This window comes from Pseudorca crassidens, chromosome 5, assembly GCF_039906515.1.
Source record: "Pseudorca crassidens isolate mPseCra1 chromosome 5, mPseCra1.hap1, whole genome shotgun sequence".
In the NCBI taxonomy this organism is placed as follows: domain Eukaryota; kingdom Metazoa; phylum Chordata; class Mammalia; order Artiodactyla; family Delphinidae; genus Pseudorca; species Pseudorca crassidens.
Window position 1 is genome coordinate 62,521,710 of NC_090300.1, and position 18,543 is coordinate 62,540,252.

An 18,543-nucleotide genomic window follows, 5' to 3' on the forward strand; every position below is an offset into this window, starting at 1 on the left:
AATTTTTGGAATATCTATGTTAATGACATCTACCCATATAATATAACCTAAGAAGGTTTATCACCACTTATTTGACAATGTTTCCCATGTAATTTAACATACCACATAAGTCTAATAGTTTAATACCTCTCTTTGGGTGGTTTCAAGGGCCCTTGGAAGCATCCCAAAGTTAGCTAGAGGTCAAAAGAATTTCATTTAGAATTTGACTTGGGAAATTTTGTCAAAGATAGCAAATGGTTTTAAAACACTTGGTCACATAGGATCATAGGTCACTGTGAAACAATATCTATTCATTGAATCAAAGTGACAGTAAAAGATTTTAAAGGCAAATACAGAAAGTTACAACAGATTACTTAACAGATAAAGAAAGTTATAGTCTGTTACCAAAAGCAGATCAGTGTTCTAAGAAAACTTTGGAGGGGGCATCTGCAGTGGCTGTTGGCTTGATCCTTGTAGAACTGAAATGGGAGGCAACATACACACAGGTGGACCTCGTTTTATTGTGCTTCGCTTTGTTGTGCTTCAGAGACATTGTGTTTTTTACAAAGTGAAGGCTTATGGCAACGATGCGTCAAGCAAGACTGTTGGCGCCATGTTTCCAACAGCATTTGCTCACTTAGTATCTCTGTGTCACATTTCGGTCATTCTCGCAATATTTCAGACCCTCCACCAGCAAAAAGATTACAACTTGCTGAAGGCTCAGATGATGGTTAGCATTTTTAGCCTTAAAATATTTTTAAATTAAGATATGTACATTGCTTTTTTAGACATAATGCTATTGCATACCTAAGAGGCTACAGTATAGTGTAACATAGCTTTTATTTATATGCACTGGGAAACCAAAAAACTTCATGGGACTCGCTTTATTTTGATATTTGCTTCATTGTGGTGGTCTGGAACAGAGCTCACAATCTCTCTGAGGTATGTCTATATATATTCCACTGGAGAGAATTTTTTGATATCTTTCCCAGACAAAAATCTACAACTTAACAAGTAACTTCACTAAGTTTGGAAGCTTTCTTTAATCAGTAGTAAGTAGTGAGATGAACTAAGTTCATTCCCCTAGACCAGGGGCCAGCACATTTTTTCTCTGAAGGTCCAGATAGTAAATGTTTCAGGCTTCACGGGCCATACACTTGTCGTCTCATATTTTTGTCCCCCTTCTTTCCCCCTTTCTTCTGGGCAGCACAAAAACAGGCTGTGAGCTGGATTTGGCCTATGGGGCATCGTATGCCAGTCCCTACCCTAGACCATCCTTGGGTGGCCTTTCCTCCACATGATACGAAAGGGCATTCTGCCTACCCCTTCTGCTTTCCAAGTTTGCATATCATTTTTCTGACAGTGCTTTCTCAAAGAATAAAATCAAGTTCAATCCCTTATTATGTTGGGTGGAGGTGGTAAAATTTTGATGTTAAAAAATTCTTCGTATTAGAAAGGTTGTGAACATGTTCCTAAGTTCAGAAAAGGATGGGATTTGTTGGGAGAGGGAAGTGGGGATGCTAGTTTCAGACAGTTTAATTCTGGCTCATTAGAGGGACTCTGTTGGCCAAAGTGGTTTAGGCAGTTTTGTGCAGTTCTTCCGGGTACTTGGAAAGCTTCCCTGTTGAAAGTCTGTTAGCGCAAGTTCTTTTGCCCGACGCGCAGTGAGACCAAACAAACCGAGACATCAGAGTTTGGAGCAGAGAAAGGTTTATCGCAGGGCCATGCAAGGGAACGGGTTGCTCATGCTCAAAAAATACCCCGAGCTCCCCCCACAGGTTTCGGCAAAGCATTTTTTTTTTTTTTTTTTTGCTGTACGTCGGCCTCTCACTGTTGTGGCCTCTCCCGTTGTGGAGCACAGGCTCCGGATGCGCAGGCTCAGCGGCCATGGCTCACGGGGCCCAGCCGCTCCGCGGCATGTGGAATCTTCCCGGACTGGGGCACGAACCCGCGTCCCCTGCATCGGCAGGCCGACCCTCAACTACTGCGCCACCAGGGAAACCCTCAGCAAAGCAGTTTTAAAAGCCAGGTGAGGGAGGTGTGTCGCAGGTTATGTGATCAGCCTGTGCACAGTTCTCTGATTGGCTGATGGTGAGGCAACAGGGTGGTGTCACAGGGGTTGACATTATCAATCCTCAGGCTCCAGTAGGCCTGGGGGCCATGTACTCATGATCATCAAGTAGTGAACATCTTCCATTTGGTGCGGAGTTTTCACATCTGTAAAACAACTCAGGAAATGTGCATCAAATACTGTTGTCTAGGTACAGAGAGTAGCTAAAGCAGAGGATATGGGGAGGGGTCTGTCCCGGGAAGGCCCCATACAGTCCTGCTCGGTTACAAGTCAACAGTTTTGAACTGATTTACCTTGCTTAAAAATGCCTTTTCTAGCTATATAAAAAGGGGTCTCTGTACTTTTTGAGAGTGTGGTGATGCTATTTTTGGAGGGAGACCTTTGGGAACAAGGAGAAGAATCAGCAAGTGGCTTCCCTGTCTGGTTTATTCACCTTGACTTTCTCTTTGGAAACAAAGATAAACTGAGATTTCTTACCTGTTGAATTTTTGCAGATTTATCGAGATTCTCTTTTGCTGTTGGTTCCTAGCAGGAGGGCTTGAATAATGCATGGAGCGGTCGCTTCTATTGATAAACACAGTTAATTTTAATTACAGGACTAAGATTTATGCTAATATTTTTTTCTTTATTTTTATGATTTTGAGTATACACGTGAATTAATTGCTTTTAACTAAAGAGGGGGAAATGCCTTTGGGGGCTTAATGACATGTTTGGGTGTGTTGGAGTGTATGGATTTGTTCTTTTCTCTATGTCTGTCTATTTTGTTAACATGTTGGCTTGTTGGTATCTGAGCAATGTTTCACTGAAATGACCCTGGCTTATGGTGAGAAGTGCTCATTAAATACTCTGTTCAGTTATTTAAGGCATTGTTTTGGGGGACAGTTTCTTGTGAGGGAAAAGCCTTCTTCGGAGGATCACATACTCTCTTCATTCCATGAAAATTCTAAGAGGGCAGCCACCTTGTGGGAGACCAGCCCCGTACCTCTCAAATTGAAGATTTGGAATTTGATATAAAATTATTCCTAGAGAGCTTTAAAAACCAACCAGGGTCTAGGAACATGAAAAAGTCTCAGCCTACACTCTCTCTTGTTTACTAGGGTGGGGATGGGTTCTTAGTGATGGGGAACACTGGGGAGGGCCGACAAGGGTAGGGTCCCTGGATCACTAAGTGCCAGGCAAAATGATTGTCATTCACAACTGTTTTTGCCTGGTTTCTGTTTCAAACCTGTGATTTTTTTTTTTTTTTTCGGTGTGTGTGTGTTGGGGGTTGTCAGCTGATGTGATAGCTAGTGACAAAAACTTAGTTAAGGATGGGAAAGGCAATCCCCTCTGGTTCATTTCTTTTTAAAATAATTATTTCACTAATTTATACCCCAATTTATACTTTGGTAGGGGGTTTATAAAAATGTATACAATATGAAAAGACAGAAAAACAAGTGAGGACATGGGGTGAAGGGAGCCATGCCTACTGCATGCTGAGCACTGTTCTCTGTGTCTGGAATTCTGGAATATTCCAGTAAACACAACAGACAAATGAAATTAAAAATATATATATTTGGTGAGTTTATAAAACTAAAAAAAAAAAAAAAAACCCCAAAAAATCCCAAACAAACTTCTCATCCTTATGGAGCTATGTTCTAGCCTGGGATAAAAGGAAATAGACAGTAAGTAAATACACAAGTATGTGATATGGTGTTATTTTGAGCTCCGTGGACAACAGTAAAACAAGGTTGGGGTGAGGGTGGGGTGGAAGGAGGGAGGAGTTGCTATTTATAAGGAAGGCCTCTCTGAGATGACATTTGATCTGAGACCTCGATGAAGGGAGGACTGGATCATATGGCATCTGAAAGAAGAGTTTCGGATAGAGGGACCGTAGGTGTGGGGCTTGAAGCCCTCTCTGTCAGTGAGAGGAGTAGCCGGTGTGTTTGAGGAGAACCCAGGAGGCCGGAGGAGCTGGAGTGGAGGGGGGAGAGTGGAAGGAGGTGGGGGGACCTCATAGGTCATTGTTAGAGTGAGATTTGCAGCCATACTGAGAGTGGTTGGTAGGGGTAAGGGAGGAATCAGGGAGCCCCGTTAGGAGGGGAGGCTATTGTAATAATTCAGACAAGAGATGATGGTAACTTGGATTGGGGCTTACTAGTGCAAGTGGTAGGAAGTCGTTGGATTCTGCGTATATTTTGAAGGAAATGCTGGATATATTTTTGGAGGATTTGCTGATGCATTGGATGTGTGTAAACAGTGGGAGAGAGGAGTCCAGATTTTGTCCTGAGTTACTGGGAAAATTGAGATGGATAAAGCTGAGGAGAGAATGCTCAACAAACTGGGAATGAAAGGGAACTTCCTCAACCTAATAAATGGTACCTACCAAAAAACCACAGCTCACATCATGCTTCATGGTGAAGACTGAATGCTTTTCCCCTAAGAGCAGGAACAAGACAAGGATGTCCACTCTTGCCACATCTATTTAACATTGTGAAAGAGGTACTAGCCATGGCAGTTAAGCAAGAAAAAGAAATAAAAGACATCCAGATAAGCAAGGAAGAAGTAAAACTAATTCTGTTTGCAGATGACATGGTCTTGTATATAGAAAATCCTAAGGAATCTACTTTAAAAACGATTAGAACTAATGAATGGATTCAGAAAGGTTGCAGGAAACAAGACCAATATACAAAATTCAATTGTAGTTCTGTACGTTAGCAGTGAACATTCTGGAAATGAAATTAAGAACATAATTCCATTTAATGCCATGAGACTGGATGAGATCAACCAGAGAGGGAAGGGGTAGGGGAGGTGGCAGAGAGAGGATGAGAATGTACAGGGTGTGTGTGTGTGTGTGTGTGTGCGTGCGTGTGTGTGTGTGTGTGTGTTTGCGTGCGTGCGTATGTGAGAGAGAGAGAGAGAGAGAGAGAGAGAGAAGATAGAGAGAAGATAGACAGAGAGAGAGAGAGAGAAGATAGAGAGAGGGAAGAAAGGCTTGAGGTCAGAGCCCCAGGTCACCAATGTTTAAAAGTCAGGAGAAGAGGAGAAGCCAGTGAGGCACCTGGAAAACAAAAAAGACAGCCATGTCCTGGGGGCAGATGTTTGGGGAAGGAGGAGAAGTGGTCCATAGTATGTGATGCGCCGAAGGCTAAGATGAGGACTGGGGATTCACAGCTGAATATGTGGATGAGCATTGGTGAACGGCAAGAGAGAGAAAGAATGAGAGAGGGAGGAGCGAGGAAAAGGGTCTGTCCAGAACCAGTACACTTGTAAAACACAACAGAACTTGAGTACCAAAAACAATGAATATGCAAGCCCATTTTTTTCCTTAATTAGATTCAACAGACATGAATATTCCTCTCAAATTATTATAAGAGTCTGTAAACGCTAACTCAGTTTCTGTACCTGTCTCGTCGTAGTCTGCAGCAGTTTGCGGAGTTGCACTGGTGCCAGTCTGTGGAAGCCACTTTGCCGGTGTTGTGCAGGCCTAGGATTGGCTGGGGGGTGGTGGGTGGGGGAATGAGCTGAAATTCCTTCACCCCTGGATTTGGTACAGCATGTGCTGTGCAAGATGACAGCAGATACTTGTTAGAGAATAAACATCCATCTTAAGCTCCAGGAGGCTATATATCTCCTTGTTCAGAAGGCATGAAGCCTGAATTTTGGTCCCATGGAGGTTATTATCATGAGCCAGTCAGAAATCACAAGATGCATTTCTGAGCATTATCCCTTTCTACAAATGATAACACCTATCTGCTGTCTTCCTCCTAATCCTGACATTTGTGTGGTATTTTAGTCTGAATTGCTCATTTAAGCCTCATACAACCTTGTGAAGTGGGTGGATTTTTCATTTCTGTGAAGAAATGGGCTCCGGGAGATGAAACAACTTCTCCACCCTCATGCCGCTTGGAAGTGATGGAGCCGGGACTACCCTTTGAGACCTGTGAGCTTGCCACCAGACTGGGCTGTGGGACTTTTAATCCCCTTTCAGATAGGAGCTTAAGGTCAGCTGTAAAGTTCATGTCCTGCTTTGTTATGTATTTGCAGGTTGAAGTTGCCGTCCCTTTGGGTAGGTGGGTGTGTTCTCAACGTAGTAAGTAAATAGACTTTGATTCTGAACAGTTGCTGGATTACACTCTCGTTGGCTTTAAATTCTGGTCAGAAGTGCTGTTGATTTCTAGAAATGCTGCCTTGTAACTGAGTTGTTTCCTCTTTCATAGTGTATGAATTATTTGCGTTCATCAGTCACATGGGGACATCTACCATGAGTGGACACTACGTTTGTCACATCAAAAAGGAAGGAAGGTGAGTCTTTTTGAGAAGGTAAACTAATATCTATGTTTTATTGAGGACCTGCTATGTACCAGGCACTCCACTAGGTGTTTCATATGTTATCTCATTTGGTTTTCATAATGGTCTTGTAGGGATAGACTCTTAAAGCCATTTTACACATCAGGGCACTAAGGCTCAGACAGGCTAAATAGCTTGATGTTTGCAGCTATGTCAGAGCTAGTATTCAGCGTCACTCTTCACTGTCATAGCAAGGGGACCTCCCAAAGTAAAGACGCATCCCGCAGCAGAATGTGTGTCCATATTTGGAACCTCCCCAGGGTTGCCAGGTTTAGCCAACAAAACGAAACAAAACAAGAAAACCAGGATACCCTATTATGTTTTTCAGATAATGAATAACTTTTTAGTATAAATATGTCTCAGCTGTTGCATGGGACATACTTGTATTAAAAAAGTATTTGTTGCTTATGTGAGATTCAAACTTGACTGGGTATCCTGTGTTTTATCTGGTAACTCCAACACCCAGTGTTTGCCCTATTGTAGCTTTGGCTTCTTAAGAATTGTTAGGTGTGTGGTGAGCTAGGAATGAGACAGTTGGGGGGGTGTAAGGCCGCTGCTCTCTTCAGAACCTTCTTCTGGGGCTGGATCCCCATGGGCCCCACTGGTTTCCCTTCCTTGAGTTCCCACTGAGTGGCCTGGCCTGTGGGTCAGCACCCCTGCTTGAGGCAGTGCTTGGGCCACATGGACACTGGAGAAACACGTAACCTTGCCCTCTCCTGGTAGGACGTTGACCTTGTACTGCAGGAGTGACTGGTTCCCAGTCAGGAATCCACTGTGTTCCTTTTTGGTGTGTCTTTTAGTCTTGTCTTCTCAACTTGATTAATAAAATAGTTGAGCACAGGAACTTGATTTATAGTGAATCCTTTTTATTACCAAGCATGATAGCTCTTTTAAAAATACTTTTCTTAAGAAAAATAGCTTAATTATAATTTAAAAAGCCATGAAATTCATTATAAGGAATTTGTAAAATACAAAAACATACAGAGAATGTGTTATTTGGAAGCCTAGAGAAAACCATTGTCTGTATTTTGATACATTTCCCTTTGTTTCATTGTTTTCACTGGGAGAGAGGGTATGTGTATGTCTGTATTTACAACTTTTCTAAAAGCTTAAAGTTTGTACACAGTACGTACAATTTTGTAACCTGCTTTCTCCCACTTCATATTATATTGTGATTATTTTCTTACTTTACCAGATATTCTTCAAAGATATTTTAATAGTTGTATAATAGTTCACTGCATGTCTATTTACTTCTGATTTTTAGCTAGTTGTTTTTTTTTTTTTTTTTGCGGTACGCGGGCCTCTCACTGTTGTGGCCTCTCCCGTTGCGGAGCACAGGCTCCGGACGCGCAGGCCCAGCGGCCATGGCTCACGGGCCCAGCCGCTCCGTGGCATGTGGGATCTTCCCGGACCGGGGCACGAACCCGTGTCCCCTGCATCGGCAGGCGGACTCTCAACCACTGCGCCACCAGGGAAGCCCTGATTTTTAGCTAGTTTTATACCTAAGGCTGAAAAAAACACATACTTCTTTGACTGAAGTTCTGAGGCCATCTATGGATTTCTACAAGTGGAAATGTTTGGAGGCTCCTTAGGAACTACTTTTTGATTGAACTTGAGAATAAAAAAGCAGTTGTAATTTCCCACCAGCATTCTGTTTCTTTTTATACAACAGACTTGAGTTTGGTTTATCTTAAACCATCTTGATTAGTTTAAGTATGGTGCAGTAACTTTCTCCTGCAAAGTTTCCTGGAACTGACTTAAATCCATCAAATGCTTCTGTCTTTTGTTTTCAGATGGGTGATCTACAATGACCACAAAGTTTGTGCCTCAGAAAGGCCCCCTAAAGACCTGGGCTACATGTACTTTTACCGCAGGATACCAAGCTAAACCTCAGACGTACAAATTGGCGAGAAGAAGCCATACACCTTTTTAATTTGCCAAAAAAAAAAAAAGTAAGAAGTTGGGACAGCCAGACATGAGGGAGTACATGGGGTATTTATAGTTTATTTAAAGAACATCATTTGATGCCTTCTGAAGTAGAACCGGGAGGAAATTTCTATTAGTGATGATACACTACTGTAGATAATTTTTCTTTTTATAAATGTTTAAGAAGAGGATGGTTAAAAAAAAAGTATTCCTGTTGCTGGTGGGGGATCTGCCACTGGCACATCAACAGCAGGAAGTGCCGCCAATCCTCTGTTCTGCTTTGGGGGTCGGCGATAGTGGCCTCCAGAGGAACCAAGTAATGGGGCCAGTCGTGTCGCCTACCCACCGTAAACAAAAAGCCCACTTTCGTTTCATATCGAAAATCAGTAACTGGGCTGGGCTTTATTTGTGACATAAGTTTTTTTCATGACACACAATGATTTCTGACCTCTCCATGTAGAGTAGATTAGAACATCTACAATGAAAGATATTTTTAATTTAATCATATCAAAATTCATAATACGAGTGTGTGAATGTGTGTGAGAATGCGACTGAGAGTGTGAGACCTTTATAGTCAACTAGAAAATCTGTGACGGGTTGGTTTTTAAAGGTTAAAATAGTTGGTAGTAAGCATAGCTGGAAAAAGCAAGTCAATATTTTAAAGAAACTCTAACTCAGGAACAGTTTAAAAAATTAGTTCCCCGCTTAGATTTTCAGGCGTCAAAAGGGCTGTTGTCCCTTTCAGTGCTGTCCAGAATTCAGTTGGGTTTGTGACATTTGGTCGTGTGAACGCAGATGCCCCCAGCAGCACAGTGTTGTTCTTTGCCAAAGGTAGATGAATTCTGTTTCTCAGCAGCCCTCCCCCAAGGCATAGTCATGTGTACTGTTAGTTAAAATAGCTGATCTCTTCTTACCATGACACATGACAACTCGCTGGAATCATGTTAAGTGCCCCAAATTTGTCTGTAATTTTCTCATCCCCAGCTCTTTGCTTGTCTTCATTTCTATGTGTTCTGGGGCCAGAGTCTCATCTCTGCCCTTTGTTGGCTAATCACCTCCTGACTTACCTTCACTGCTTATCTGCTGTGACCAACAGTGTGATCTTCAGCAGTTTAAGGGTTTCAGATGCAAAGAAACTTTATATGACATTATGAAAGACCATCGTTTCCGTTTCGGTGTTTCAGCATTTTAGTTGCAACCTGGGATTAAATCAGAGTTTCAGATGTGATGAAAAAGTGGAACGATAGTGCTCTGTAATTTTCCTACAGCTCTGTACCAAATGCTAGGGTCTCTGGAATTTCTATTTCAGATTATTCAGTCAAATAAAAAAGGACTTATTGCTGTCTGCTTAATATGCATTTGATTGGTAGAAAGGATCTTCCTGGAGACTGTAGGAAAATAAAGTAGAACCAACTGGGTGAAATATAGCACAGAATTCCACAATTCTGTGAAGTCTGGAAGTTGGATTATGACATGTGAGTTATGAACAATCAGGGTTCTGGTTATGATTGGGGCCCTTCTCACAGGAGACGTGAGCAAGGGATGCAGAGCCCGAGGCCTGTGGCCCGTGGACCTGGGTGCGGCCCGTAGCTGGGCAAGTCCCTCATCTTTCCTTATGTGCACAGTGGTGTGATGACCCCCTGCCCTCTCTTTCCGACTGTGCTTTGTGGACCTGGAGAGATCTGATCGCTGACCATTTGAAGAGCAGCAGGTGGTGTGCCTAGTGGGTGGGCCCTAGTAGAGCATGCTTCCTCTCGTCTCTCCTCTGACGTTTTCTTCAGTTCGGGAACAAATGAGATTGGCAGAAGGAGGGAGCTCATGGGGCAGTAAATCTCTACTAAACTCTGCCCACTGGTGTCACCTTTTCACATTGTCTTGGACACCTCAAAGCAGCCCCGCTCGGTGACACGAGTCCCTGATTCCTGCAGAAACCCCCATGCTAAGCAGCCTTACGGAGTCCCGTTTCCTTAGGGCTGTAGTACCATAGAATAGTGACTCCAAACACACATCAAAAGTGACTTCTTTTCACCGCTGTTACAAAGGGAAGGCCTTTTCTGGGGGTGGGAGGGGGATTGGGGCTTTGGATTGAAATGTGGACAAAGTTGGCATGTGTATTTTGAGCAAATTAAAAAATTTTATAATAAAATCTTACAAAGTGAACGGTGTAAAGTCAGTATATAAGATTGCAGGCTCCACATTACTTAATTCATTAAGCAGAAAAAGAAATTTAGCCCTTTTGATACCTAAACCTATCGTAAGAAAGTGGAATATGGCTGCCTTTTTTTTCTCCTCACAAGACAAAGGGCTATTTCTACAAGGCAAAGTTTTGTATATGTGCTGTTCTTTATTTCAGATTGAGAGTTGGGAAAACTGGAGCAAATATTGGTTTTCTTTCATGCTTATAAATGTATTTGTATGTATATCTTAATATATTCAAGGCAGGCTTCCCTGGAATCAGAGTGTGGAATATACTGCTTAATTTTACACACGTATGTCGAGATTATTTATGACTAAAAACTGGAATAATGTGTGTATTTTGTCAACTGCTCATCAGCCTGTTAGGCGTCTTCTGTGTGAGGTGTGGTGGTGTAATTGTGAAAATTCTCACTGCGTGGGTGTATGTGTGAAAGAGAGCACTTTCTTCCTGTAAATATCTTTTGATATCCATTTGTGCAGAATCCTGATGAATGTGTCTTTGGAAAATACAGCGTATCAAAGTTTTTGTTTTGTCAATTGATCTAAATGCCCACACAACTAATCAGAAATCCAGTTTGGTTCAGATTGGGATGTTTTTTTCCAAGGGGAGAAAAAGTATGGGGGAAGGACTATTAAAGAAGAGTCATGTTTTAATGCCATTTTATGTCAACATTGCTTTAATGTTCTGAATTGACTTGCTGTTTTCTCCCACCTACAAGAGAATGTGCTTGCCATTGCCCCGTGTTCACCGTGGGCTGTAGGGCGTAGCTTGAGCCTGCTACTCCCAACATTGTTTTTTCCCTTGACCTGAACTGGATGGAGCCTTACCTGCAATTCATAGTGCGAGCACCTGCATTTGTAGCCCGACTCCACTTCTAAGTGTGGTGGGGCCGAGTCGCTTTACCTCTCTAGGCCTTTTTCCTTAAAATGAGTGGGTTAGACCAGATAAGCTCAGAAGTCCCTTTCTGCTCTAGCATTCGGTTCTATTTTTATTTTCCTGCAGTTACTACCTTGGTCAGACATGTGAGACGCGAGGGATCACATAGAGGTTCGATGTTATGGTTCTGGTTTGTTACAGCTCTCGCACCCCACTTTAGAACCTGCCTCGTTTTTAGTGTTTGCCACCCCAACTTCTACTGCCAATTTCTTGGGGAATTACTTTCTTTGGTGATTATCCCATTTTTTTCTCCCACTCCTGAAACTCTCCACTTCCCAGTCGGTAAGGTACTTTGTTACCATCTTCCTCAAAAATGAAAAATCTATTTAAAACACCACCTGCCCTGACAAACCTCAGAACTACCTTCCGCTAACTCTGTAACCTTTCTGGAGTATTATCTTACTCTAGTTGAGTTATAGCTATGATCCTCAAATAAGTTTTTCTACCACAGAAAGGATGTCTTTTCATCTGGTAGGCATCACTGTTGCTAAATGACATCGTCCGTGTGGGCCGTCAATGGGGAGATGGCCAGTGTTGGGGGCAGGATAGGGGGATGGGATTAGATAAAATGTGATTCTATCCTTCACCTAAGGTCAAAAATCCTAGGTTACAGAACAAGATTCTGTACCCTTAAGTTGATGTATAAGATCGTCCACACAATGCCATGGAGATTCCCTACTCAGTAAATCATCCTGAAAGAGTTTGTGTCATAATTCTCTAGATCTGTGCTGTTCAGTACAGTTGTCCATGGCCACATGTGGCTGATGACCTCCGGAAATGTGTCTTGTGCACATTGAGGTTGTGCTGTACACAGGAAATGCACGCCAGATTTGGAAGGCTTGGTACCAATAAAAGGGAATGTAAAATATTGCATCAATATTTTATAATGATTATATGCTAAGATGACCATATTTTAGATACATCAAGTAAGATGATATTAACGTTTCACTTATTCCTTTTGATCTCTTTTTAATGTGGCTACCAAACAAATTGAAATTAGACACGAGTTGTACTTCTGTTGGACAGTGCTCTCCAGACCAGGTGACGTGAGGAGGCAGCGAGGTGCCGTAGGTGTGGAAGGCGGGGGTCTGCAAAGCATCCAGACAGACAGAAGCAGCACAAACATTTTTTTTGGAGTCGGGAGCAATGTGAGGCACAGAATGCCTTCCAGAAAGCAGATTTTTCTGCATGAGAACCAATATATATATAAGACCCCAATTAAAAACCAAAAGCAAACGAGCCCAAACCCTGTTTCTTCAGCTTTGTCTAGAAGCTGCCAACTCTGCATTTATTTTTCAAGCATCTTCCAGGTGCCAAGGATGTTAGCCACCTGAGGGTGTTGGGCAGATGGGTTTCACTTTGGGCAACATTCTCTTGTGGTTTCTCCTCCCCCGGTATTGTTTTGTCTGTTCAGAGCTGGGTGTGTTGAAATACCATGGAAATCTGGCCGCTCCTCCTGGCCTCAGCTGAGGCTGATCCTGTGGCCCGCGCCTGTCTGCTTGGCAGGTTTTGATGTTGGCGCCTGAAAGAGTTTGTGTTTATTTTGCACTAATCACAGTTGTAGTTTAAAATATCTCAAATGTTTTGGGAGACTATTTGCCTGTGATGGAAAGAGAGATGGATGATTTATTGCTTCAATTGTTTTAAAATTAAAAGCTATTCTCACAATCTGAGGTCCCTTTATGGCTCTCTCTTTTTTTTTTTTTCTTTTGCAAAATGCCACGTAAACCGATTCTGCCCTTTTGCAGGTTCTTATCCATCAGTGGAACAGGTAACTTGAGACAGTGACTAATTTTATTTCTTTTCAGGGCTTCTTTGTGTGGCCCCGAGGCTGCCAGGTCCCATCAGTAGTGGAATATCATCGATGGCACGATGTTAACTCTGTGAAGGAGGGAGGGGCAGGGCAGGTGGGAGTCTGCTGTCTTTCTCTACTGGGTGCCAAGTTGAATATTGGAATCGATTGTGAGACCTTTCTGTGGTTCCCTGGCTCTCAGTTTGCTGGTGGCTTCCTTAATGCAGGTATAAGCAGAGTCAACACTAGTTGCATCAAGGGATTTCAGCATTTTTATGACATTGTGTTTCTAGGCTGTAATGAGTTTCCTATTGCTGCTGTAAACAAATTACCACAAACTGAGTGGCTTAAAACAATACATTTATTAGGTCAGAGGTCTGGAAATGGGTCTCACAGGGCTAAAAGCAAGGTGTTGGCAGGGAAGCCGTAGGAGAAAATCCATTCCTTCTTCCAGTTTCGGGAAGCTGTTGGCATTCCTTGGCTCATGACCTCCTGAGAGCATTGGCGTCACTCCAGTGTCTGCTTCCATTGGCACATCTCCTTTACTGGCTCTCCTGCCTCTTTCTTACAGAGACCCTCGGGATTACATTGGGTTCACCCAGATGGTCCAGAATAATCTTCCCATCTCAGGATCCTTAACTTACTCATAGCCGCAGTGTTCCTTTTGGCATGTAAGGTGATTAGGATGTGGATGTCTTTGGGCGGGGGGCGGGGGGGAGCATATTTTGCTTACCATATAGGCTAATTACCACTTAAAATATGTTTATTCAGTGCTTAAAACTTTTAAAAGAATGAACCAATGTATTTTTAAAAATCCAAGTGAAGTGACTGACATCAGTGTTGTGCCATCTGTTTTGGTGAGGGAGTAAGAGGAGAAGGAAATGATGGGGGGATAGTGAGGGGTTGTTTACCATTCAGAGAATTGTAAACTTTTAGGCCAGTGTTTGCAAGCCAGCTGCTGTTTACATTCACTTGATGTATCCCGTCGTGTCCAGTGGGAGAGTTTACCAGTGTGTGTATGTGCCGTTGGAACTCATGGTCCAGCTTTTCAAACGTCGTCAGTGGCAAACTTCAGTCACAGTGGAGAAATTTAACAGGAAAATGGTGAGTAATTCTCATCCCCATGCAAGCAGTTATTTAAAAATCTACTTTCATTGAGGTAGGGAGGCAGGGTGGGATAATGGCCAGGGTAGAAGCATATAGACAAGTTCAAATACCTGTTCCCAGCCCAGACTAGCTGTGTGACTTTGGTAAGCACTTAATATCCTGAGACTCAGTCTTCTCATCTGTTCAGTGGGCAGAATAAATACTTGTGATGAGTTATGTAAAGCATCTGACAGTCTGGTGGACACAGGATATTTTTACTGTGGTATTTTATGTCATCATTTTAACCCATATAGCGTTTTGACTCTGCGGAGGTTTTGACCCATTGTTTCAGTCTAAAACAATTTTTTAAAAATAATCAATTATACCAACATTGATGACTTTTTTTTTCAAAAGTATTTTTCTGGAGATAATTCCATTAAGCAAATTTATTTTGTTCATCTGTATAGCATGGTTCATAATTCAATAACTACTAAACATCTATGTGCTAGGCATTGTTTTTCTTAGATGTATCAGTAAACAAAGTAGATATGGCTCTCTGCCCTTGCTGAGTTAATTTTCTACCAGGGAGAGGCAGATACTAAACACAGGAAGTAAGTAAATGATATGTTAAAAGCTGTTGAGTTCTATGGAGAAAAGAAGATGTAGATCAGTGGTGGAGGTGCGGGTTGAGGTACGAAATCAGGTACTCAGGGGAGTGCCTGATCAGGGAAGGCATCATGGGGAGGTGAGATTTGAAAGAAGACTTGAAGGAGGTGAAGGCGTCATCCAAACATGTTTAAGGGAAGGATATGCTCGGCAGAGGGACAAGCTGGAGCACTAGCTCTGGAGTGGGAAAGTATCTGGTATGTCAGAAAGCAGCAAGGGGACCACTGTGGTTGGGAGGGAGGGAGGAGTGGGGGAGACTGGTGGGAGAGGAGGAGAGAGGGGGCCAGATCGTCTGAGCCCGGGAGGCATTGGAAGGACTTGACTCTAGGGTGGAATGGAGAGCCATTACAGGGTTTTGAGCAGAGCAATGACCTGCTCTGACCAAAGTTTCAGGGAGATTGTTCTTTGTTTAGCTTAGATGACAGGAGGGCAAGGACAGAAGTAGGGGCTACTGTGGTAGGCAAGGGGAGAGGATGATGCTCAGAAGGATGGAGGGTAGCAGTGAGGGTAGTGCGGACGGGCAGATTCTGGGTACATTTGAACGTAAGGCCAGTAGAATCTCCTGATGGATAGGATGTGTGGGGTATGAGGGAATGAGAGTAGCTAAGGCTGCCCTTGAAGTTTTTGTTCTGAGCAATTGAAGAATGTAGTTGCAATCAACTAAGGCAGGAGGGTGTGGTGAGGTTACAAGTGGTGGTGGGGAGGGATGGTCAGGAGTCCGGTTTGGGGCAAGCTGAGTTTGAAATTCCTATTAGACCTCCGTGGCTGATGTTGAGTAGGAAGTGGGACATGTCCAACTCTGGACTTTGAGAAGTCTGGACTGTAGATATCAAATTGGGAGTGGTTGGTATCTAAGTGGTTGTTTTTTGTTTTGTTTTGTTTTTTTGCGGTACGCGGGCCTCTCACTGCTGTGGCCTCTCCCGTTACGGAGCTCCGGACGCGCAGGCTCAGCGGCCGTGGCTCACGGGCGCAGCCGCTCCGCGGCATGTGGGATCCTCCCGGACCGGGGCATGAACCCGTGTCCCCTGCATCGGCAGGCAGACTCTCAACCACTGCGCCACCGGGGAAGCCCTCTAAGTGGTATTTAAAGCCATGGGCGTGGGTGGGATCATCAGTGGAGGGAGACAGGAAATAGAAGAGGTCCAGGGACTGAGCCCTTCAACGTAAGTCAGGGAGAAGATGAGCCAGCAAAGGAGACTTGGGACGAGTGACCACCACTGTGCACAGAAACCAAGAGAATGGTGCCTGGAAGTGGAAACCAAGTGAAGAAAGCATCTTGAGGAGGTGAGAGTGACCAAATAAATGTGATAGGCTAAGTAAGATGAGTTCACTGTGAGATTGATCCACTTGGAGTCATGTGTGGTCTCCATGGGAACAGTTTGGGAGGAGAGGCATTGCAGAAAATGAATGCAGACAACTCTTTGGGGAGTTTTGCTACAGAGGAAAGCAAAGAAAGTGGGGTGGTGACTGATAGGGGAAGTGGGTGGGGCTGAGAGAAGTTCTTCCTTTTAAATATGAGAAATAAGATGGTCAAACAGAAAGTACAGTGTGGAGGATGTAGGAGGGCGAGGGGAGAAGTGCTGATTCGCTGTTCTTGAACAGGCAAGAGGTGATGGAATCTGGTGCCAAAGTCAGAGCTAACTTTAGGCAGGGCTTGGAAGACCTGTGTGGGGATGGGAGGGAGGCAGAGACCCAAGTGCAGATGCCACGGTGAGGAGACTAGGAGACTGCCATGAGTCTGGGAGTTCTTTCCTGCCATCGTTTTCTAGGAAAGTAGGAAGCAAGATGCCCAGCTTAAGAGGGAGTGTGTGGGAGATGGGATTTGAGGAGAGAGGAGAAGGTAAGAAGAGTCACCCAGTTGAACTCTTCCCAAACTTTGACATTTTCCTTTCTATTTTAATGAACTTACTTTGTTAACAATTCTGTAAATTTTATAAGGACAGTCTGTCATCAGTTTTTCAGTCCTCATCAATTTTTCTCTATTATAAATTTTGCTATTGCAAATTCCCCTTTGCAGCCATTATTTCCACTGGATCCAGCTCTACCAGGTCAAATTTTGCAAATCTAAATTTTGTCAAGACGATTTTGTTGTTCTTTATCAATTTTTAACCGATAGCAAATTTTACTATGAGCAGTGCTAGGCATTGTCTTGGAAATTTCTCTCAAGCCTACTGTTTCCCAGGTCAGTTTTTGCTGTTCTTTTAGTATTAAATGTACTCTTTAGTCTGTTGTTAATCTCTAAGACCTTTTTTTCACCTGGCACAGTTTTTGAGATTATGTTAATTATTTGCAGAAATATTAATTATGGACTGGATACAATTATCAGTAGAGCAAAGGCTTAGGACCTGGGTGCCCGCTGAAGTTAAAACGGCAAAATAGAAACACCCGGCCAAGGAATCCGGCACATGGTAGGTTTCAGTAAATGTTTGCTTCCTTTCTGTTTCCCTTTCAGAGAACTGGGCCTGGGAAGGCTGTACTGCCTGGATTCCACTTTTCTAAACTCAGTGGGCAGACTCAAGCAGGGCGCCTACTGAGAATCAGTAGTTTAGTTCCACAGGGCAAAATACTAAAATTAACCATCGGTGCCTAAAGTTCTGATTCCTTAAGATGATTACCAGGCGGCATTATTGGTTATGTGGTGTAAGTAAAGGAAAAATACGTCAGTCCTTTGTGAGCCCTAAAGTGCTGGCTAGATGAGGTATTACCTTAAGGCGCCCTGTAAGGAAATGTAAAAAGAACTATTCAGACCTTGGTCTGCTTTTGAATACACACACGGAGTGAAGCAGCTATTTGAGGAGATTAATATTCATGTTTAAAAAGTGGCGGGGGCGGGCTTCCCTGGTGGCGCAGTGGTTGAGAGTACTCCTGCTGACGCAGGGGACACAGGTTCGTGCCCCGGTCCGGGAGGATCCCACATGCCGCGGAGCGGCTGGGCCCGTGAGCCATGGCCGCTGAGCCTGCCCGTCCGGAGCCTGTGCTCCGCAACGGGAGAGGCCACCACATTGAGGCCCGTGTACCGCAAAAAAAAAAAAAAGTGGCGAGGGCATAGGAGACATAAAAATGGTTTGAGTTATGCGAGAGGTGGGAAGAGGAGCCGCAGTTCACCACTAGGTAGACGGAACTTTACTGCTTATAGAGTAACAGTGAAACAGGAAAGAAAGAGGTACAGCTTGATTTCACAGAGAAAAGAGACTCCCACCAGGGTTAAGTGCTGCCTCAGGTGGAAAGAGAGGGCAGTGAAGAGGGAGAGCTTGTCCCCAACTCCACTTGGCTGGCTTCTTGTCATTCAAATCTCAGCCCAAATGTCAGGTAAGAGAAACCTTTCCTGACCACCTGTAGATGAAGGAGCCCCAGTCACTCTCATACGTTACTTGCCTTGTTCTTCTAGTGCTTTGCATTGCAGCACGTGGCATTCTTATTAAAGTATTTGTTGAGCTCTCACAGAAATCTAAGCTCTTCAAGGGCTTGATTTGATTTAATTTCCACTGTCCTGCACTAGACAGTACCTGTACTTAGTAGGTGCTCAAATATTTGACAAAAATAAAAAGACCCTAAAACAAA

The 18,543-nt window shown here is 43.5% G+C and overlaps 1 protein-coding gene across 1 annotated transcript in view; it reads left to right on the plus strand.

The window, feature by feature from the left end:
* The window catches only part of USP13 (ubiquitin specific peptidase 13), a 121,605-nt gene extending 108,499 nt beyond the window's left edge, over positions 1–13,106 (plus strand). Inside the window, exons 20-21 of the mRNA XM_067738126.1 lie at positions 6,250–6,334; positions 8,173–13,106. Coding sequence (XP_067594227.1) covers positions 6,250–6,334; positions 8,173–8,266 — 179 coding nt within the window. The 3' untranslated portion in view covers positions 8,267–13,106. The remainder of the gene's footprint in view (positions 1–6,249; positions 6,335–8,172) is intronic.
* The last annotated feature ends 5,437 nt before the right edge of the window (positions 13,107–18,543 follow it).